Source organism: Rattus rattus, chromosome 4 (assembly GCF_011064425.1).
Source record: "Rattus rattus isolate New Zealand chromosome 4, Rrattus_CSIRO_v1, whole genome shotgun sequence".
NCBI classification, from domain to species: domain Eukaryota; kingdom Metazoa; phylum Chordata; class Mammalia; order Rodentia; family Muridae; genus Rattus; species Rattus rattus.
Genome location: NC_046157.1, coordinates 119209639 through 119233186, shown reverse-complemented (window position 1 = coordinate 119233186; position 23548 = coordinate 119209639). Strand labels below are relative to the sequence as shown.

Genomic DNA, 23548 nt, shown 5'->3' with positions numbered 1-23548 from the left:
ATGGTGCCTGGAAGCAAGTATTCTGCTAGCAGCCTTCAGATGAAGGTGTAGAACTCTCAGCTCCTCCTGCACCATACCAGTCTGGACACTGCCATGCTCTTGCCTTGATGATAATGGACGTTTGAACCTCTGAACCTCTAAGTCAGGCCCAATTAAATGTTGTCCTTATAAGAGTTGCCTTAGTCTTGGTATCTGTTCATAACAGTAAAACCCTAATTAAGACAGAAGTTGGTACTGGGGACTGGGGTATTGTGATAGGCCTGACCATGCTTTAGTTTGAAGAATGTGGATTTGGAAAGCAGTAGAATGCTTTATATGGGGCTTAATGGGCTATCCTAGTAGGAATATGGAAAACTTTGTTACTGAGAGTGATTTGAATTGTGCAGACCTGCCCCAAGAGGTTTTAGTGGAAAATTATAATATGTGGCCTAGAGACTGTTTTTGTGGTATTTTGGTAAAGAATGTGGCTACTTTTTGTGCTTGTCTGAAGAGTCTGCCTGAGGCTAAGGTAAAGAGACACAGATTTTGCATTCACAAAAGAAGTTTCTGAAATGCCCATCATAGACTTTGTTCTCTGGTTAAGTCTCATAAAGAGCATTTTAAACAAATGTAGCAAGCTTGAGAAAGGAAAAATATAAACCACATGGTTTGAATTTTAAAGGGAGGGGCTGGAGGAAGTGGAATGGAGCTGAATCCTGTGTTCAGGGATATTAAATTGAATTAAGGGAGTAGTGACCTTGGGGCAAGATCCCACCCAGCCAAGTTTAGGTCTAGACTTGGCAGTACAAGCCTTTAACACCAGGAGGCGAAGACAAACAGATTCAAGGCCAAGTTCTAGGCAAAGAAAAACTTAAATCCAGGCTTGGTGAACCACACCTTTAATCCCAGTGCCTAGGAGACAGGCATCCATAAGATCTTATGTTACTCATAGGTGCTGCCGCAGCTTAGAACTTCGGCATTTTGAATAGGACTCCACTTATCCTACCACAGATGCTAATAACAGTCATCTTTGTTATTTTAAAGAAAATAGTTGTAAAGTTTTTCTATTTAGGCCTAGAGAGATGGCTCAGTGGTAAGAGAACATAGTGTTCCTCAAAGGATCTGAGTCTGGTTCCTACCACCTGTGTCTCTAACTCCAGCTCCAGTGGATCCTGTGCGCCCTGGTCTCTGTGAGTAACAGCACGCGCGCGCGCGCACACACACACACACACACACACACACACACACACACAGAAAGACAGAGAGAGAGAGAGAGGGAGAGAGAGAGAGAGAAAAAAAAAGACAGAGAGAGAGAGAGAGAAAGAGAGAGGGAGAGACAGAGAGAGGGGGGGAGAGATACTTGCACATATAATTAACAAATAAAATACATGCTTTAAAACTTATGCTATTGGGGTTGTTTTTTTTTGTTTTAGGTAGTAGAATAGTATTCTGCAAGCTTTTGAAATACATAAATATTGAATTTCAATTGATATTTTATGCATCTATTAAAGACATTTTTCTTTTTTAGTTTGTAGGTGTGGAAAGTTAAATCAACAGATATTATTATCTTATGGACCTTCCTGTAAACAGACTGCCAATAGAATACTCTAACGTAGCTACATGTTAATTTTAGTGTTTGTCGATTGGTTGACTCAGGTGCTAAAGGGCATGCTTAGCTTTTTTGAAAGAATAACCTAATTTCCCTTTTGGAGGAAAGCACTAGTGGACTATAGCATTAGAGATGTGCTTTATATCGGCTTCGTAAAAGGGGATATGAACCCTCCATCTTTTTAATTCTCAGAATAATTTTTTTACACAGAATTTGTATTATGTGATTCTTAAATGTTTAACAGAATTTACATAGAGAACCCTGTGCTTGCTTTGGGAAGCAGTGTCCGTGAAATCAAAGCATAGCCAGTGTTCTGTAGTTCATAACCTACCTCATATCTGAGCTGCCGATCTTGGCTGTAGGCCATGAGGAGAGAGAAGCAAGGCCTGAGAAACCCACACAACTGTTGTCTCCAAGTCAAGAAGACGTTAGGCTTTTCTTTTTAAAATCTTATGTTTGTGGAGAAGGTCCTGCTGCTGAGTGTGCATGTAGAGATCAGAGGACAGCTTGAGGGAGCTGATTTTCTCCTTCCACCATGTCAGGTCTGGGGTCCCTGGGCTTGACAACAAGTAACTTTACCTTGTGATCATTCCTCTGATCCTACGTGGACATTTTCGAGGACACATTTAATCATTAGTGTCAATATCTTTCAAAGACAAGGTGCATAATCTCAAGTTGGTAGAGAATAGTGATTACATTGCATTAAAGTAACACTATGAAAGCTAGCCAATAGGAATGAAGCTTCCCAGTCAATACCAGCTAGATATCTTCATGTTCTGTAGCTCAAATATATATAAACTTTTATATATGCTTATATATAAATGTGTGTGTTAGCCCGGGTGTCTAATAGCAGCATTGTTGCCTCCTTATAGGGTAGGTCAGTGTGTGTGTGTGTGTGTGTGTGTGTGTGTGTGTGTGTGTGTGTGTGTGTGTTTGAGTTTTTACAGTGGTAAGTAGACCACAGGCCGCTGGAAGGCCACACACATCCAAGACTATATGGGTAGCACAAATTGTACTCGATGGGTAAAATAAATAAATAAGGACCCAAAGTTAACTCAGTGGGTAGAGAACACAGTGTATGAAGTTCTCAAAAAACTAGTTTTAAAAAAGTGATGTAAAAAGCAAATACAAAGACCTTTATTTTAGCCTTTAGGCAATACTTTTCTAGTTCCCATGTATTTACCATTGCTTAATTAAAAGAGAAGGCTCTTAGCAGCTGTGGTGACATATGCCTAATATTCACAGTACTTGGGAGTGAAGGAGGTGGCTTGGGGTTAAGACTAACCTGTGCTGTGAGAGACCCTGTCTCAAACTGCAGCACGGAGAGAAAAGAGCAGGTTTTTAATTAAAAAACACTTATTAGTGTTATTTTGCTGTATGTCTATTACCATGTGAGGCCTGTTGCTCAGAAAACCCAGAAGGCATCCGACTCCCTGGATCTAGAGCTGTAGATGGTTGTGAGCTGCTGTGTGGGTGCTGAGAATTGAACCCGGCTCCTCTGGAGGAGCAGCCAGTGCTCTTAACCACCTCTCCAGCCCTCTGAATTTTTTTTTTTTAATTTAAAGATATCGACGAGAAAACATGTCATCAGCAAGACTTGAGCTGGCAGATCATGAGACAGTACTGCATTTGTTTTTAAGTGCCATAGAATTAAGTTTTTGTTTTTGTTCTTTTTTAAATAGACATGTTCTTGCCGTACAGTTCCGTCTCCCTCTTCTCTTCCTTACTCACTCCCTTCACTAAACAGGAAGCATTTGACGTATGGTATTCTTCACCACAAATGTGTATAGTTTATCTCTATGCTGAGGGAAGACAGAGACTAGAATTATATAGAACTTGCTTTATGACATTAAATAAGAGGAGTGTGATTGTAGGTGCCCAAAGCTTGTTTCTCTCTTCTTTCCAAAAAGCATGAGATACAACTCATATTTTAAATGGCTGAATCATTCTATCCTGCCATTTCAAAAGACAGCCCTGATTGATCAACCAATGAAAAAAGACATATTTTGTGTTATTACAGGCTTAGGTGTCTCCAAGCCTACATTTCAGTATCTGTGGTTTACTCATTAGCATTTAAGTGGGAAGGTTGTCTAGGTGGTTCTGGTGATTCTGTTTGGTCTTCACAAATAGATGGTGCTGTTTTAAAGAAGAGAGAAAGTTGTGTTCCCAGAAATTACTTGCAGAGGTCTGTATGGGTTCTAGCTGTCCTTGGGGCTCTGAGAAGTCCTGTGGCTTAGAGACAGGTAGGCAGCCTTGGTGTGCGATTTTCCCTCCTTATCCCAGCAGCTGGGATTGCTGGCCTGCATCAGGGCCAGAAGTAAGGAGCCTCACCTCTTTCTTTCCCTTTACCCTCCCCTACTCTTGTATTTTATTTTATGAGACAAGGTCGTACTGTGTAGCCCTGGCTGGCACCGAACTTGTGGTAGTCCACTTCTGCCCTTCGGAGTGTTATCACACCAGCAATTCTTGTTTGTTTTCCTCTGTCCTTCAGTGCAGGTTGGTGAGATAGCCATGTCTGAGAGCAGAGCATGGTAGCATTGCCTTTCTTGGAGCCCTGGTTAGGAAGTAAAGCAGATTGAGTGGCTGAGAGCAGCAGAGCTCATCACAAAGGGAGGAGTTAGTCATCTCGGTGAAATGAAGAGCTTCAGAGCTATGTGCTAGGTAGTAAACACTATACCCGCAGATTTAATTTACTTCAGTTTTGTGAAATAGGGGCTGCTGTTTCTACATTTACTTTACAGATATGCTGACCCAGACTGGAAAAGCTAAGTGTTTTTGTCTTTCTACAGCATAGTGCTGTGGCCTGGGTGATGTGTAAGCAATGGGGCTGTATTGCTCACACTTTCTGGTTAGAGTCTGTCTTCCTAGAGGTTCCTTATGCTACTTCATTACGAGGGACACACAGCTCTTGGCCCTCTTCGTGAAGGGCACTAAGCCCATACCTAGGGTCCTTACACTCAAGCGTTAGTCTCAAGGTCATTTTACCTTTCATTACCACACCAAGGAAGATGAAGCTTGAACTCATGACCTGGGGAGAGACATTCCAACTTGAGTTTGCATGATAGAAATCAATTGGTAGGTATTCCCCCACACAGTTCTCCCTTTTGGGCTTTTGGGCTCAGGGAAAGAAGTCACAGTCTGATGCAAAATACATGCCATTGACTTAGTGGAGGAGGGGTGCACAAAACTGACATAGAATCTTTGAGTGGAAAGACATTAGAGACATTTTGGAACTCAACTCCTCACTTTCCCTGAAGGAACTAACTTCCAACCTTCAGAGTAATGTATCAAAAAACTGGAATTAATTTCTCATAAAGAGATCCTATTCCATCTCTGGGTAGCGAAAAGTGATGAAGGCAGCTCTCTTGTGTTGGCCTGCGTATGGTCTCTGTCACATCTATTAGCCTTCACGTTCCCTCTAAATCTGCTGATCTCCTGCCCCTCACAGGAGTTAGAAGTTGTGCTTGAAAGCTGCCTTTCTACCCCTGAGAAGCCTTCTACAGGCTTCTGCATCTGTAGAATGTGAAACCAGAGTCCTTGTCAGAGGAGACCTTAGGAAGCCCAGGGTGCTTTTCTTCCAGTGAGGCTATCCAGTGACTGCCACACCAGTGACTTACTCACAAATCCACTGAACAGTTAGTTCATCTCACCACCTGGAAGATCAGAGACTGAGGCAGATCTTTGCTACTCAGTGTGAATGTGCTTATTCCAGAGACAAGTGTGACGCCAGAGCATGCCTCATAGAGAGGCGCACAGAGGGATTCAGAGCATAGTTTCCACCACTCTTTTGAACACACATACAAGCAGATATAGACACTAAAGAAGCTTGATGAGGCTCCTACTGCCTCTTTCAGAAGTGTATCCCTCACATTGTGTGTGTGTGTGTGTGTGTGTGTGTGTGTGTGTGTGTGTGTCATGTCTCCCAGGAACAATGGAGAAAATTCTGTGGGACTTTCAGCTCTGTTGGGAATGGGTGGAGGGTCAAGTCATCCTAAGCACACATGTGTACTCTTTCCCAGCACAGCTGGTCATGGGAACTCTGTTCTTTCTGTTTTCTAACAGTGTCAGATTCTTCAGTTGAAATGATGGATGGGGAATCAGTGTATCTCTCACAGCTGCTTGTTTCTGTTTCTTCCCTCTTCCTGTAAGATTGAAACTCTCTACCTATCTTCCCACAGATTACGCAGTAGACATGATGAACATCAAGGCCTTCACCTTGGTCTCTGCAGTGGAACGGGAGCTGCTGATGGGTGACAGAGACCACATCAGCATTGAGTGTGTGGAGTGCTGTGGCAGGAATCTCTATGTTGGCACCAACGACTGCTTCATTTACCACTTCCTGCTGGAGGAGAAGGCCATGCCTACAGGGACAGCTACATTCATTGCCACCAAACAGCTACATAGACACCTGGGCTTCAAGAAACCTGTGAACGAGCTGTGTGCAGCCTCAGCTCTTAATAGGCTGCTGGTGCTCTGTGACAACTCTATAACCCTGGTTAACATGCTGAACCTGGAGCCAGTCCCCTCAGGAGCCCGCATCAAAGGGGCTACAACATTTGCAGTGAACGAGAACCCTGTGAATGGGGACCCTTTCTGTGTGGAGGTGTGCATCATCTCTGTGAAGCGCAGGACCGTCCAAATGTTTCTGGTGTACGAGGACCGAGTACAGATTGTCAAGGAGGTGTCCACCACAGAGCAGCCTCTTGCTGTGGCTGTGGATGGCTACTTCTTGTGCCTGGCCTTGACCACACAATACATCATCCTGAACTACAGCACAGGCTTTTCCCAGGACCTGTTTCCCTACTGCAGTGAGGAGAAGCCACCCATCGTCAAGAGGATAGGCAGACAGGAGTTCTTGCTGGCTGGCCCAGGAGGCTTGGGTAAGGAGATCTGGGAAGTCGCTGCTCATGGCACCTGCATTCTGCCTGCTGTTTTAGGCCTTTTGCAGTGGGAGGGTGTGGGTTCCACAGTGACATATGTCACTTACTGACATGGTCCTAAGAAATATACCATTAGGTGCTTCTGTCATTGTACAATCATTGGAGTATCTGTTGGTCAGTTAATATGACAGTCTCACTAGGGGACATGGCATTCACATGCCTTTGCTGTAGACCAAATGATATATGGCACATGGTTGTAATCATGAGTGCCTGGCAGCATTGGAAATGAGTGGCCATGGCATAATATGTCTTCATGACCAGTGTGTGCTGGAATCCCATTGTGACTGTGGGGTCACCATTTTCTACCAGAGTGGTTTTTCAGATATAGTCAGTGAACTTGATTAACACCTCATTAATAAAGAGAGTCAGGATTCACATTAGGGCTCATTCTTGGTGATGAGCATTTGACAGGTTTGCCCAAGTGTACAGTAACTTGTAACCACTACCATGCATACAGAGTGCTTTCACTGCTTTAAAAGTCCCTAGGCTTGACCTAGTCACCATGAACCCCCATCCCATCTCCTGGCAGCCACTAACCTTGTACTGTCTTCATAGTTGGTCTTGGAATGTATTGGAATCATATAACATGTAGCTTTTCAGTGTGGTTGCTTTTACCTGACTATGTATTCAAGACTCTTTCATGTCTGTTCATGGCTTGATAGAAGAAGAAAATGCTTTGCCCTAAATGTTTTCTTTCCTATGGAAAGCATATATGCATATGTGCAGGGTATTTCCATGTCTCTCTTGGTAGGGTTATTTATATTCCTCTGAGACAAATGGCCAGTGCTTCCCCCCCCAGACTTGGTCCTTGGCAGTGTAGCACATTCTCTGGGGCAGGCTGAGACTTCCTTATGTGTAGGAGTCCTTGTGCCTGTTTAGGCTACTGGGCTCACCTGTTCTGTATGCTTTTAGGCTGGTTGGGTGGGTGGTTTATTTTTTGTTTATTTATCATGCCAATGATTGAACTTGGCTTAATTTCTGCCAAGCACATGTCCTATCATTCACTGAATTCCCTCTCCCCTACCCAAGCCTCTGTCATCACTAGCCTTGCCTAGTGTCCTTTGTATACTTGAGACACGGACATATCTGCCTTTCCAGTAGTTCTTCCTAGTTTTTGCCTTGTAGAATCTCCCCTTATAAAGTCCCATGTAATCCAATGTATCTACTCTTTTTGAGTTTTTACTTTATGATTCTGAGTTGTAATTAGGAGACTTCCCTGTCTACCAGGTTACAGACAAAGTTATTTGTATTTTCTGATGTTACCTATGTGGTCTCCTGTCTTACCACATAAAGAACTAATTTTAATTGCTATTTTTTTATATGACTGTCTACTATGGCCACAAACTGTTGGCAGAACCCTTCTCGTTGCTGCTTTTGGTGGCAGCCTTTGATAGACACTAACTTTATGATACACCGGATCTGTGTCTGGAATTCCCATTTCATGCCACCCGTCCTCTAGTGCAGCCCTAGCTGCTCTGGTTATGAAGGCTTCACAGGGACACCATTGGAGACCCATGTTCCTCTCTTGGTCATGGTGTTATATTAAAGGGAAAGCACAGTCATATTTTGAGTGTGTTTACCCCCAAGTTTACTATGTCTCAACTGTATGACATCATATGTATTGAACCAACCTACCTAAGAGTCATTTTGCTTGTAATGAATACAGTTATAAGCAAATAGAATAGTGTGAGGTCTCTTATGTATACCATATGTAGATATAGGTTCTATAAATAGCATCATTACATGGCTCCAGAAATTAAGTTTAAACAAATTACTATCAAGATAAGTGCACATTTCAGCACGACACCTATTTTATTTTATTTTTATTTTTATTTTTTTAAGATTTATTATATATACACTGTAGCTGTCTTCAGACACACCAGAAGAGGGCATCAGATCTCATTACAGATGGTTGTGAGCCACCATGTGGTTGCTGGGATTTGAACTCAGGACCTCTGGAAGAGCAGTTAGTGCTCTTAACCACTGAGCCATCTCTCCAGCCCCCCTATTTTATTTTTGATTCTGCCTTTCTCTCTGCATGTTGCTTGTGGACCACTCTTGTCATAAGAGATCATGCATGACCTTTCGTAAGGAAGTTTTTTATACTACTTTTGATTGTCTCCCTTGATGGTGTTTCTCAGACAAGGAAAATTACGCAGTTGCTTTTCATGTTATCTGGGCTTAGATCACAAGTGGGCCTGAACCTAGAAGGGATGTGACCCAAAAAGAGTGGTCTTAAAAGTTTGTGTGCCCTTTCCAATCTCTTAGGTTGCATGCTGACCACATTTAGGCTCCTTCAGTAGTGTAAAAGCAACAGACTTCATCACCTCCTGGAAGAAGAGAGCTAGCTGGGACACCTTAGCAACAGTCAATCTCGTGCCCCTCTTCCTAGCGTGACTTGACCTCATTTGGCAGTTAGGGCTCTAGTTCTTCATTCCAGGGAAACTGCAGAAGCCGTGGTCTGTGACACCTGGTTTCTGCCCTCTTATGTCAGAACCATTAGCCAGAGCCTCGGTACTGTGTGATTCTCTTGAGGAGGTAAGTGAAGTGATTCTGACTTACAGTGTTGAGGGTCTCCATGCTATCACGGGGCCGCGTTGCTCAGAGCATAGCTGTTTGACCCAGAATTCAGCAGAATTCCTGGGGTGGCTCCATGCTCATCCCTTGCCCATTTGTATTTATCTCACGGCGTGGTGGAGGCAGCATCACATTCAGCCTTCTTCTCCCTTTTGGCCTCTCTGGCTGACTTCTGTTGGTAGTACTCACCTCCCCAGCTTCCCAATTCACAGCTGTGCTTCACTTCCTCAGTGTTTTCAATGCTGTTTTGTATACTTGGTGTTACTATTTGCTGTGATCAGGATGCCTGTCCTTAAGGAGGGTCCCTGTGTTAGAGTCTTAGTCTCTAGGGTGGCCACTGGAAAATGGTGGCTCTCAGCCTTTCTAATGCTGTGACCCTTAATTTAGATCCTCATGTCGTGAAGACCCCCAACCATAAAATTATCTTGTTGCTACTTCATAACTCTAAGTTTGCTGCTGTTATGAGTCATAATGTAAATATCTGTTTTCCAGGGGTCTTTGGCCCATCCTAATGGTCCTTCAACAACCCACAAGTTGAGAACCGCTGCTCTAGGCAGGTGGAATCTGGAGAGAAGTCCTTAGGGTGGGTCTTGACAAAGGTTAGGTTCCTCCCTCCCCATTTCAGTGGGTTTGCTTCCTGGTTCATGAGGCAAATAACATGGTCCTGCTCCTGCTAGGGCGTGTTACCCAGGCAGAGACCCAAAGCAATGGGGCTCTTGGTCCCTCATCTTATACCTACCTCCCCTCCCACCCTGCATTATAACAGAAGCCATTGATTGCTTCAGTGATAGCCAATCATTTGGAAACAACAGTGTGATGCTTTCAAAGGTTAAAGTTAAAATGGATTGACACTTCTGAGTCAAAATATTCATCTCAGTATTCCCTAATATCAGTGCCTCATGTACAGTGTGCATAACTGTCACAAGCTTATTACGGACAAAGGCTTCATAGCAGTCAGTCGTCTGTCTTGAATCAGGAAACCAGTTTTCTGTATTGTAGCATATGTATTCTTATACTTTATACATGTTCTCAGTGATAAAGTGGGAAGACCAATAATTAATGCTCAGACCTCAACTCTAAGCGTAGCCAGCTTCACATAGTAGAGTGTCTGGTACATGGCAGGTGCGCAGTAAATATGTCGACCAAATGTGTGAAAAAGGAAGAGCTGAAGCACAGAGGCAAGCTCGTGGAGGAGTGGCTATGAAAGAAAGTGTGTCAGGCTTCCTTAGCTGCTTTCTTTCTCCTGTGTGGGGACATGTCATTTATAAACGGGCATGTAAGTTCAAAGGAAACATTTTAAAATATCATTCGTAATTAGAAGCAGATATGCTATGCACTCTGAATACAGTAGTTCTCTCCCGTGATAAAGTCATGGGTGGGTCTTTGTACAGGAATATATTCTGTTCATTCTACACTGCAAGGCTGCAGGAGATTGAAAGAGAGCTATTTTTCACCCATTCACTTCGATGGCAAAAAATATCTGACAGTTACTTGAAGACACCTCCTTTTTATTTTCTAGGCATGTTTGCCACCGTGGCCGGGATCTCCCAGCGTGCCCCTGTGCACTGGTCAGAAAATGTAATCGGGGCAGCTGTTTGCTTCCCCTATGTCATAGCGCTTGATGACGAATTCATCACAGTTCACAGCATGCTGGATCAGCAGCAGAAACAGACCCTGCCTTTTAAGGAGGGTCACATCCTGCAGGACTTTGAAGGTACCTGTTGAAATAGAAATCTTAACGTTTTCATTCCAAACCTTCTGTGATCTTTCTACAGTAAATGTTATCGGGGACCCATTAGGAGCTGGGCCTTATGCTGAGAGAAGATGCATTAAAGAGCTGGAGAAATGGCTGAGTGTTGTTAAGTGCCCTCACTGCTCTTGCAGAGGACCCGGGTTCGATTCCCAGTACCAGTGTGCTCACAGCTGTGTATGTGCACCCCACACATGCACAAATGCATGCACGAGCACACAAAAACAAGAGAAATAAATCTTTGAAAAGGAAAAAGTTATCCGTGTAGTGCAGTTTCTATGCCTCAGGGACAGCGAGGTTAAGGGTGTAATAGGCATTTCAGTAACGAACCACAGTGGTTTAGGACTTGGCTGGACATATCAGAGGGTGTCCTAGGGGTGCCATTTAAGGATGGATAGGAGTCAGCCAAGCAGGTATATGCAGAGCCTTCTAGCAGAGAAAAGGGTGTTTCTGAGCAAGAGGTCCCACAGGCAGGTGCTTGGTGTGTGTGGAAGGTGGAGGCATTGAGGCTGCAGTGTGGTTAGGCACAGTTGACAAGTAGCCTAAGTGTAATATGCACAAATTCCACTTCCTCTCTATTCCATTTTGAACATTTTCAAATGTTCAGAGAAATCGAATGAGAGACAGAATGAACCACACATTCCCTTCATCCAGATCGAAAGCCTTGGTGTGTTTGCAGCATGGTTCATAGATAAATGGTGGGTATTGTATCACTGATACTGACCTGCATGAACACAAGTCTCCTAAGAACATTTATAGCTGAGAATGTTTGTTCTTTAGCACCGTCTGCTAGCCCACTGCCTTAGTTAAAGAAATGCCGTGACCACGGCAACTTTTATAAAGAAAAGCATTTAATTGAAGCTGGGCTGTGGTTTCAGAGGTTCAGTCAATTATGGTCATGGCAGAAAGCATGGCAGCGTGCAGGCAGACATGGTACTAGAGAAGGAGCTGAGAGTTCTACATCTGAATCAGCAGGCAGCAGGAAGGATACTGAGACATTGCTTTGAGCTTCTGAGACCTCAGAGCGCACCCCTCAGGGACAGACACACGTCCCCCAACAAGGCCTCACCTCCTAATAGCGCAACTCCCTATGAGCCTATGGAGGCCATTTTCTTACCACCATACTGGCCAATACTCATGTCCCCAACTTGTCCAAGAGTGGCTTTGAGTATTTTATAAATCTAAATAATACCTTGTACTTGCCATTTAAGGATCCCTTAGTTCTCTGAACAGTGCCTTCCTGGTATCTGAGATGCTGGGGGTATATATAACCTTAGTAAGAAAGGTAGGACCGACAGTGACGTGGGTCAGATCCAGTTAGGTGCTGACATGTGACTTATAGTCATCCATTGGTACACACACGAACAGGTTGCATTATCCCTCTTGAATAGTGAAGTACATGGATGTCCCTTTTATGACTTGGCTTAGTATTAGCTTAGAACCTACACACATGTTCTGGTTGGTTTTAAATCATCTCTAAGTTACTTAAAGCCACATGCAAACTATTTGAGTATTTGTTACTTCATTTATTGTTTGGAGAACTATGACAATGAAAATAATCTCATGTGCAGCGACAGACACAGTCATCTCTTTCCCAGATGGTCTTGGTTCCTGGTGGCTTGAACCTACAGATTCAGAAGCTGCAGACATGTAATCCGCAGACATGTAATCTGCAGACATGTAATCCGCAGACATGTAATCCGCAGACATGTAATCCGCAGACATGTAATCCGCAGACATGTAATCCGCAGACATGTAATCTGCAGACATGTAATCCGCAGACATGTAAGCTGCAGTCATGTAAGCTGCAGACATAGGGGGGTGACTGTATATTCAGGCTACAAGACTTTGAAAATTGAATGATTCAGACTAGCGTGGGGTTGTAGACCTGGAGGACACCTATCTTATGGGAGAGCAGAGACTCCTTGGAAGAGTAGCTTCAAGCAGAGGCCAGACACTGACAGAAAACAAGGGAAAAAACTTTCACTGGGATGCAGGAGATAGAAGAAATAAGTTACTACTTCCTGTGAAGAGGGACTGCTGAGTTAAGAGAGGGATCGGCGTTTAATTCAAAAGCTCAGTGGAGGAGCTCGTGTGGACTGCAGTCCTGACCCTTTCACAGACTGACTTCTGTAGAGCGGTGGTTCTCAACCTTCCTAATGCCGTGACCCTGTAATACATACAGTTTCAAGTTGTGGTGACACCTCAACCATAAAATTATTTTCGTTACTACTTCATATCTGTAATTTTGCTACCGTTGTAAATTGTGACGTAAGTATCTGTTTTCTGATGGTCTTAGGCAACCCCATGAAAGGGTCGTTCAACCCCCAAAGGGGTCAGCCCACAGGTTGAGAACTGCTGCTGTTAAGGCTTGGATACAAGGGCTACAGTGGTGGACAAGGACAGCTGGCAGGATGATAGGGAAATCAGTAAGTGGGCAGCCTAGGTGGTATATGGATGGAAGGGAAACGAGAAATACTATCTTGTAGTCCATTAAAATCTTTATGCAGACCAACTTAAGAAGGAAAAGATTCGGTGAGGTTTTGATGACGTGCCATGATGGAGCTCTGTAACTTCATTGCACTCTGCGTCGCATGTCTCTTCACGGGTTTCTAAATCAGTGGGCAGTGTCACATAGAAAAGGGGTAAAGAGCACATTTTATCCTCTCGCAATGTGATATTAAAGTTTACCCTTCCCAACAGTTGTCAGTGTGGGCAGAAGGAAAGGGAGGCATCATACCATAATCTTGTTTGGAATGGTATTGGAAAAGCTGGTGGGAGTGATTAGCAGATCAGATAAGGGCCCAGTGTGAGGAAAGCAGTCGTGCACTGAGGGAGGCAATGCTTTTCTCTTCCAACAAGGTTAATGTTTTTTCTTTTCTTCCCTCAGGAAGAGTGATTGTTGCCACAAGTAAAGGAGTTTACATCTTGGTTCCATTACCTCTGGAAAAACAAATACAGGATCTATTAGCAAACCGGAGAGTGGAAGAGGCTTTGGTCTTGGCAAAAGGAGCCCGAAGGAACATTCCAAAAGAGAAGTTTCAGGTTGGTAATTACTGGTCCCAAGAAAGCATGCCTGTAAACACAGCCATTCAGGTTTAGCCACACTCACTGGGCTCCCTCTACAGAAGACCGTGTGCAGGGCTTTTGTGCCCGTCCTGTAATGATTTTCAACATATCTCATGTTCTGTAGGTAAGGAAGCAAATTTCAGAACAACCAAATGCCTCAACTAAGATTGCACAGCTAACTCTGGGAAGGTCAACTTGTTCGTTCCTCCCTTGGTACACTAGGCTCTATTTGAAATCAACTCCCTTCTTCAGTTACCACCTCAGAATAGCTATGAACATGGTTCTTAATAAACAGCAGTTAGGTCAGGCCAACTGGTCTCTAATTTTAGAGTATGTGTTTGTTGAGGTGGGGTTAAATTAGTTTGGATGCATGTCCTCTCCGTAGACAGCAGGGGCCACTTGCATCCAGGATAGCTATAAATGAACATTTATAAATCCATTTTGTATAAATCCAAACGTGTAGACCACACGTTACCATGTCAGAGTGTCAAAAGGCTGCCCCCCAAAAAGTCCGTTGTTTTTTAAATCATCTGTAGGCAGTGCTTTGCCCACAACGCAGATAAAGTACCTCTCACTGCAGGAGCCCAGCCGCCTCATTCCCTTGCAAAACTCAGTCTTCCAAGTACAGGAACCACAGGCACAGATCACTGTACCTGGCCAGGAGAAAACACAAAGCGCACAGGAGAAATGTTAACTTTAAACATTATTTATATAATAAATGCAATCAACCAATATCAGTTACATTTCTAAAATTCTTATTTGATCAGGTGTGTCATTAAGGGCACTACCTATTTGAGAGTGTTAAAACATGTTAGCGGAACCTGGAGGCCGAGACCTGTAAAGCTATTTACTCTGAAGCCTGAGGTAAGGCCTACTTGAGGTACAGAGTGGATTCAATGCCAACCTGGGGATTTAGGATACCCCTGTCTCAAAGTAAAATGTGACATGCCCTTGCCTAGAGTGGGTGAGGTTTTAGGTCCAGTCCCTAGTGCTGCAAAAAGAACAACAAACAACTAAAAGGATGGTGGTATGTAGCCATTTCTAGTATCATCTGAACCAAGCAGTCAGACTTTACCCATGATTCATTGCGATGGCAGGAAAGATATGTTTGGATGCAAGTTGCCTCGTAGAGCAAACAGTAGTCAGTCACTTCTGCAGGTGAACGATTAGCGCGTGCATCCGCAGTTTGGGGATTTGGAAGGAGAGGTCTCTGTAAACAGAGTTCTTACTTGCTGAAGTGATACTGACCTATGAGCATGCAGCAGGGGGCAGCAAACTCAAAGGCACAAAGCTCCTGAGTGCTGGCAGGCGCTTTCATCACCTCCCTTGTCCACAGAGTGTAGGCCGAGTGAAGAGGAGCTGCCTGGGCCGTGGGCAGCCATGGCATTGCGTCAGTTGCTGCTAAAGGGGTACCCTGTCCTTCTACAAGCACCAGGTGCACGGCACTCAAGCTATTCAGCATTTTCTTAGTTTGCTTTTTCCCACCTCTGCTCTGTTTGACAAGAGCAGTCGTCATAGCCAGTCCTTGATGAAATCACACGAATTCCCTTGCTGTCCAGCCTCCGGCTCCTCCTGCGGGGTGGGGTGGAGGTCTGTTCCTTTGCATTTGATCCTTGCCTTCTCCCTGTCATGCTGCAAATTCAACTCTCTTGTTATGTGGGCGTTCTTTTCCTTGAGCTATGCAAACAGCCGTGTGTGTGTGTGTGTGTGTGTGTGTGTGTGCAGACCTATGCACATGCCAAGATTTCAAAAGATGCATCATTGCCCAGGTGAAGTGCTTCATTGACTGGTCCCATCCTCTTTTCTGGACACAACTTCTACAGCTCAGGTTGCCCCTGTAAAGCCTGTATCCAGCTCATACCCGTCAAGCCCAAGCCATCACATACAGTGAGTGTAAGTGTGCTGGCTCTGGTCTCATCTTCTGTCAAGAGGGCTACCAGTGCCATCATCCTAGGGACCCTGCCTTCATGACCAGCCCTAACTGCATCCCACACACTGCACCTCCAAATTCTGTTAACATGAATTTGGGAGTAACTTTGTAGATTAATGGAGACTTGTGAAGTTGGTGGTGGTTCTGTCTCCCTCTGGGGTTGGAGAGGAGTGTGGGGGAGACAGGGTGACACAAGGGTGGCATTTGACTCTGGTAGCCTCATAAAGATGCTGCTGTCACTGATTTCTCTGTACCGTCCTGGATATACCTAAGAATTTCCTTATGATTGACAGATCCTTTTAATCTTTCTGCCACAAACTTGGTCCATATTATTTCTACTTCTAGAAATAGAACTGTATATTGGGCAGAAGGGCTCCACGTTCTGCTTATTGTTTCAAGGTGGTGTAGTAAGTCCAGTCGTTGGGTCAGATGGCAGTTTTTAGAGACGGAAGATAGAGGCAGATAAAGAAGAGGCAGGTAAGCAGTTTAAACAGTGCTGAAGTCAGTGCCCTGAGGAACTGCTGCTATGCTTGGACAGCGCCTTAAAACCACTGTGAACCAGGGCATAGCTCAGTAGCAGAACACTTGCCTAGCGCACACAAAGAGCTTCTGTTTGATGCCCAGCAATCCAAATGAATTCACACACACACACACACACACACACACACACACACACACACACACACACACACACGCTGAAAAGCAGTACAAACCATCTTCAGTTGGAAAACAGGGTGGCAGGGTGATGGTGTTACCGTATGTGAAAACAAGCAATAAGATGTGTCCAGAAACCATTTCAGACAAACCTTACCGGAGCTCAGGAATGGGCAGTAGCCAGTGGGAGGAAAGAGCAGGCTTTCCTGGTGTCCTTTTTTGAGACAGGTTTCTCTGTGTAACCCTAGCTCTCCTGGGACTTTGTAGACCAGTCTGGCTTTGAACCAGATGTGCCTACCTCTGCCCCCGATTTCTGAGATTAAAGGTGTGCACCACCACCACCTAGCCTTTCTTTCCCCCAATTTTTTTTAATGTACATTGTTTTTCTGCCTGCATGTGTGTCTGTGTGAGGTGTCAGATCCCCTGGAACTGGAGTTACAGACAATTGTAAGCTGTCATGTTGGTGCCAGGAATTGAAACCAGGACCTCTGGAAGAGCAGCCAATACTCTTAACCACTGAGCCATCTCTCCAGACCAAGTGTGTATATGTGTTGTTATTGTTGGATGTTACAAGAATGGAAGAATCCTGCAGACAAGTGAAGTTGGATTTCTGTGGTCCATGTACAGGCTAGGTGGCAATTTACTCTAAGAACCTTAGACAGTCTGTTATTAATGTGAGCAAGTGTCTCCAGGAGATAGGGCACACAGTACTACCTTAGCTTTGGCTAAGAAGCCCATATATCTGTATAATACTTACGTTTGACCAGCTTTGTGTGTAAGGGAGGCCCATGCATCTATGTAGTACTTATGTTCGACCAGCTTTGTGTGTGAGGGATGTTCTGAGAATATTCCTGCCAAGTCACTTTCAGAGGAGTAGAGGAACAAGCCACAGCCCCTGAGGTCATTGATCTCCACCTGAGCAACGAGAGGGTGAAGCAGTCACAGAAGCCTGGTGGATTGAGCACAGGGGTGAAGCAATACATCAAGGGTTCATGTCAAACCTATGAAGCTTTCTGTGTGTGTGGACATATACATGTGATGCATGTATGTGTGTGTGCATATGTATATTGTATGTGTATATGTGTATGTGCACATACATATGTGTGGACATATACATGTGTGTGTGCATATGTATATTTTATGTGTGTGTGTGTGTGTGTGTGTGTGTGTGTGTGTGTGTGTGTGTGTGTGTGTGTTCAGTTCCTCTGCTCAGTAGAGCACTTCTCTGCATGCATGAGGTTCTGGGCTCCACCTCAAATACCACAAGAAGATTGCATTTGTGCTGAAAGTATATAGACTGTTTTCTTGGACATTATTCCATAAACGACACAGTATAAGAACTGTTTATATTAGACTTACATATTGCTAGATATTATGGGTAATCTAGACTTGACTTAAAGCATGTAGGATGATGTGCATAGATTCTAAGGGATACAAATGCTATTTTATATAAAGGACTTTGGCCTATGTTGAAATCTGTGGGTCCCTGGAACTAGTGCCTTCCCACTTCTGAGGGATAACCACATACTGAAGGATAAAAGGTACTTTTTAACAAGTAACTTCTTATCTCTGTGGAATGCTGTAAGTTGGAATGTGGATGACATCTGGTGATGGCTTAACATGTCTCCAGGAGATGAGTGTTTCTTATTTCCTTGCAGGTAATGTACAGGAGGATTCTGCAGCAGGCAGGCTTTATACAGTTTGCGCAACTCCAGTTCCTGGAAGCCAAAGAGCTCTTCAGGTAATTTGAAATGTTGGTAGCAGGATGTCACTCAGTGTCCTCCCTCCTGGGAACCTCCGTCATCTGTGCAGTTTCAAGGGAGAATTATGGCACGGCTAGATGGAGATACGGGTAGGAATGATAAGGGCTGCTTGTGGTACTTCACACCTTTCAAGATAGTTCCTGGTCTGCCCACTGTCCCAAACTGGAAATCAAGTTTACAGAAAGCATTGACTTTTGGGAAGACCTATAAAGACTTGGAATCATATATAGATTTTAAAGGTGGTATGTGCCCGGTTGGCACACTCAGGAAGCGAGTCTGTCTTTAGGAAGACACACCTGCCATTCTGGCTGACTCCCTGTGGGCCATCACAGGCGTCCCTTTTCTCTGTTGTCTCTCCTTTTCTCTTGCTCATCTGCATTCTCACAGTGTCTCTCGCTCTTGGTTTTCCTTACCATCTCTGTGGGAAGCACAGCTTCAGCGTCACATTTACCCTGTCTGCTCTTCACTCTCACCAGTGTGTTCCTCACCATGGTTACTCGCAGACCTGCTCAGCATCTTCTGGGGAAATGAGTTTGCACCTAATAGGATCTTTGTCTTCAAGGACTTTAAAGAGCAGTGCCCCACTAGAGCATTCTGTGGTCTCAAGCTTCCTAACCAACAACACATATAGGAAGCTCTGTGCAGACCCTGTACATCCCAGGGGATGTTCTCTGGAGGCTTCCTCTGCCCTTCCTTGATTGCTTGTGCCTCAAGAATGTGCTGAAATACCCAGTAGGTTTAATGTCCTCCTCTTTCACAAAAATGGGGAATAGGGAGCAGGTCTCCGAAGGAAGAAGCCATTTCCTGAGGAGTGGCTCCCAGCAATACTTTTATCTATGCCAGTCCAGGCGCTGCCACTGTCTGGTCCTATAAAGACGGTCAGTCCTCAGTTTAAGTAGACCCCTTGCTCATTCGCACCTCTGCAAATCCGGTTTTGTCCTGACAGTGTCATGGCCTTGACCCTCACAGCATAGGTGCTGCCAGCACATGCTGTGGTCAGCCTAAGATACCAGGCGAATGTCCATGAGTTCATGCCTGGAAAAGTCCCCCATTGTAGTGAGAGAGCTGAAGCTGGGCCTGTCTGTCGTGAGGACGAGGCTCTTATGCCTCCGTCATCAGTCTCTCAGCAGCACAGCATTACACCGGTGACTGCCCGCTCTGTCCCAGTGTCACTGAGAACTGACGTCTGGGTAAGAAGCTTCTCAGACAGCAGTGATTGACTCTGACCTTGTTCATGTACTGGCCCTGACCTTAGATCTCACCCCATAACTGTGCCAGAGGCCATACTCCTCGATCATCATGGTTGGCACCTGTGAGAAAACCCACACGTTGTTCATGTATGGGACCAAAGCTGTCTTCTGGAGGTCCTCAGTCTGTCTTCGTACATTTAACAAACTTGGCCTTTAAGTAGTAGAATGAGGATCTGAAGGACAGCAGAGAGCCTGTGCTGCTGAAGAGCCACAGAAGCTTGGAAGGGACCTCTGCCATCAGTGTGGGCCTCTCCTGGCCAGTAAGCACTGCCTGGACTCATGCTTGCCAGAAAAGGAATCTTCCTTCAACAGGTTCCCCCTGCATCTTAAGCAGTGAGCAGAAGTTTCCTGTATCAGGAACCCTCCTGGTGTCCCCAGTGTCTTGACTTGACCTTGGCACTTGACTCTTAGGCCTGAGGGTTCTTTACTGTGAGTGTGTTGGGGCAGGGCTGTCTGGCACATTGTAGGGCCTTCATCCCTAGATTCTATCTGCCAAATGTTAGTAGTAGCATGGTCCAGGCTAGGGTAAAGCCCCTTATTCAAGCACCACTGAACCATCTATTTTGAATTCAGCATCAGGAAAATGCTGTTGGTCCTGGCTCAGATTGATGCCACGTTGTTCTTGGCATAGTTTGTTCTTGCCTGAGGAATCCCAGGGCTCACTGGGTTTTCCTCACAGTGCAGGTGTCTTGATGTCGCACCCGCCAGTCATCTGTACATGTTCCTCACCCTTGTCTCCTCTGCTCCTTTTGGAATCGTGTTTGGTAGTGTTTTGTTTGTACTAGAAAATTAGGATGATGGCTTGGACACATTCACACCCATTGACGTGTGCCCTCCAGTGTTGTTAGTGTGCCTATGTGTACTCTCTCTCTCTTTTTGCTTCATTTAGTTTGACACTGTAATTGCAGAAGCAGCCAGCTGGATGTCCGGGAGCTGATCTCTCTCTACCCCTTCCTGTTGCCCACCTCCTCCTCCTTCACCCGGTCTCACCCTCCTCTTCATGAGTACGCAGACCTGAACCAACTGACCCAAGGTGACCAGGAGAAGATGGCCAAGTGCAAGCGCTTCCTCATGAGCTACCTAAATGAAATCCGCAGCACAGAGGTAGCAAATGGCTACAAGGAAGACATCGACACGGCCTTGCTCAAGCTGTATGCAGAGGCTGACCATGACAGCCTACTGGACCTCTTGGTCACTGAGAACTCCTGCTTGCTGACCGACAGTGCTGCCTGGCTGGAGAAGCACAAAAAGTGAGTGAGTGTTCTTAGCCCCATGTGGTGAGGCTTTCACTCTAGCCCGCTTGCACTCCATGAGACCCCTTGAGACTGACTCAGCCAGCATTGGGTTTGGATGAGAAATCAAGATCACAAGAAGTTCTTGTGACAATAGGTACCAAACGGTCCTCAGATGATGATGTCCTCCTGATCTAAAGGGCCTCAGAGAAATTGACTCTTGTCCTTGTTCTTCATGTTGGAAAGCACAATGTGAATTACTGTGAGCTTTGTTAGTAAGTCCAGCAATTCAAAACGCCCTGCTGTCAGACCAGGACTCAACCTTAGAGAATGTTCCTTGGTAGTAATAATGCATAGAGTCACTCACAGCCAAAGTGACTGGTGTCTAAGTAAATAGTTAAGCCTTCTTGATCTTGTTGATCAACTCACTTAGGACACTGCATTTTGGTAGATTTCAGATTCCAGGTTTCAGATTAGGGATGCTCAGCCTGTTTGGTTTCAAATCCAGTGTACACCAACACCTGATGGTAGTGACTCAGGATACTGTATTTATAAAAAGTTGTGAAATGTTCCCAGAAATTTAAGGGAGAAGGTTCCAGCTAGCACTTAAATATTTTGAGATGTGTCTCTGTAAGGAGGCCTGGTCTCTCCCAGGGCCACCTCCTGAGTTGGAGGAAGACCCTGGGCAGAGCACGAGCTGTGCGTGTCCCCGACGTGCACTGCGTCCTTGTTCATCATCTCCACCCCGCTCTCCTGCAGGTACTTTGCACTGGGGCTGCTCTATCATTACAATAAACAAGACGCCTCTGCAGTTCAGGTGAGTCCAAAGGATGCTCGCCACTCGGGCCGTGAAAGCGGCAGCTGTGCAAGGCTCGACACCCTGCCCCCGAGCCTTGTAACCAACTTTTGAAAGTTGTTCTCAGGCACCACATGTTTAACATATTTAGGGCCAATAAACTATAATTTTGTGTTGCTTTTTAAAAACCCATTAATCCATAGAAACCACTTTTGCCTGATCTGGTCTTTTCTGCAGAGAACAAAAATAATAGTTTTCAAAGGTGAACTCTATGGGGAGTGTTCACTTTAAGTCCCCATACTTGTTCTTGACAAAAAGACCAAGAAGTGATGTCTTTAATTCTCTTTAAATAACATTATCAAGATTGAGTTTGGGAAAATTGAAGAAATGAAAACAAGGTTGATTTCATTTTAAAGAATTAAAAGGGGGCCTGGAGCTAAGAGCGGTTGCTGCTCTACTCCAGTCCATTCCTCCACCGGTATTGGGTGGCTCACAACCTCATAACTGCAGGTTATGATTCTAGGGATTGGCCCCCTCTTCTGGCCCTCATGGGCACATACAGCATATGTACACATGGGTGCATACATACACATAAGCATATATTTAGAAAATCAGCTGTCACATAGTAACTGTACACTTTTCTTGGACTCAGCGTACCATTTGACACATGTGTACAGTAGAAAGTGATCTTAGATATTCACTGTCTCTGTCCTGGGGAGCTTAGAGCTCATCTGTTTTAGTGCTTTTATTCACCCCAGTGAGCCACAGAACACTAGGGATTAATTCTCTAACTGTATTTTAGTAACCTACATCCAGCTTCCCTCTGCCCCTGACTCCCTACCACCCTTTTTAAGTGCTAACATCCACTGCTTTTCTCTACTTTCACGAAATTAGCTTGAATTAGCTTGAATGTGATATTTTTGCTGAGCCAGCAGGCATGTGATGTCACCTTAGAAACTCAGGGCAGCAGGTAACAATTGTGTTATAATTTCTACTGTTAATAACAGCAACTGTGGCTAGTAAGCTGGGCAGTTGCCTCCCCTCCAGCACCAGGAGGAGCCAATGCTGATCAAGTTCATGCTCCTGCCTGCCCTACGGAGCAGCTGATGTGAAGGCCAGCAGGGATGCTGGGCCTGCATTGAATGACATTGATTTGTAGCCTTGTCTCTTGGCCTGCACCTCACAGCTTCCCATTGATCTTCGCAGTGCCTTCTCACACCCTGGGGGGATGGGCTCCCCTTGGCCCTGTTACCTCTCAGACTTCATTGGGTGCTAGCTTTCTGGTAAGCCTTTTGTGTAATACCAGCTCGTCCCTGACTTTGGCTATGCCTTTGTGAGTTTAGTCTGCAGCCTCTTTGCTAAAGCATCACAAGGGCATAAAGAGTGAAGAAAGCAGGAAAATGAGCTTCCATCAACACAAGCCTAGCCTCAAGGCCAAGAGCAGACGCGGATATTGCAAACAAAATGTCTATTGTTTAAGACATAGCAGTGGCATCTTTAGAATGACTCTGTGTGTGTGTGTGTGTGTGTGTGTGTGTGTGTGTGTGTGTGTGTGTGTGTGTGATAATACTATTAGCACAGCTATGGAGAAAGATTCGCATACTTGAATAACATGGGGCAAGTGGTGCAAATTCCATTAAAACATCGACACTTTTCGGTGGACTTTGATTCGATTATGTAGCTGGTGAATTCCGTTCTGAAGAAAGCAGGACCGCACTGAGCATCCTCGTTAGCTTTAGTTGGGGGTCGCCACAGCATTGAAGATTTAGATTTTGAAGTATTTGCATGTACAAAGGGAGATGTCTTGGACATAAGACCCAAGCATAAACTAAATTTGTCTTGCACAAATAGCATGAAAATAATTTTTGTAAGTCTGTGCTCAAAATCAAGTTGGATGGTTTGGAATTTTCCACATTTAGCATCATCTCAAATTTTGAAAATTCAGATTTGGCACATTTGGGTTTTCAGATTTATTTCTCAAAAAATTATAGAATTTATA

The 23548-nt window shown here is 44.7% G+C and overlaps 1 protein-coding gene across 1 annotated transcript in view; it reads left to right on the top strand.

Annotated features, from left to right (window-relative positions):
• Positions 1 to 23548, top strand: part of Tgfbrap1 (transforming growth factor beta receptor associated protein 1) — a 47757-nt gene that overhangs the window by 16580 nt on the left and 7629 nt on the right. The window contains exons 3-8 of the mRNA XM_032901027.1: positions 5767 to 6468; positions 10625 to 10819; positions 13746 to 13900; positions 18167 to 18249; positions 20430 to 20771; positions 21513 to 21570. Coding sequence (XP_032756918.1) covers positions 5767 to 6468; positions 10625 to 10819; positions 13746 to 13900; positions 18167 to 18249; positions 20430 to 20771; positions 21513 to 21570 — 1535 coding nt within the window. The remainder of the gene's footprint in view (positions 1 to 5766; positions 6469 to 10624; positions 10820 to 13745; positions 13901 to 18166; positions 18250 to 20429; positions 20772 to 21512; positions 21571 to 23548) is intronic.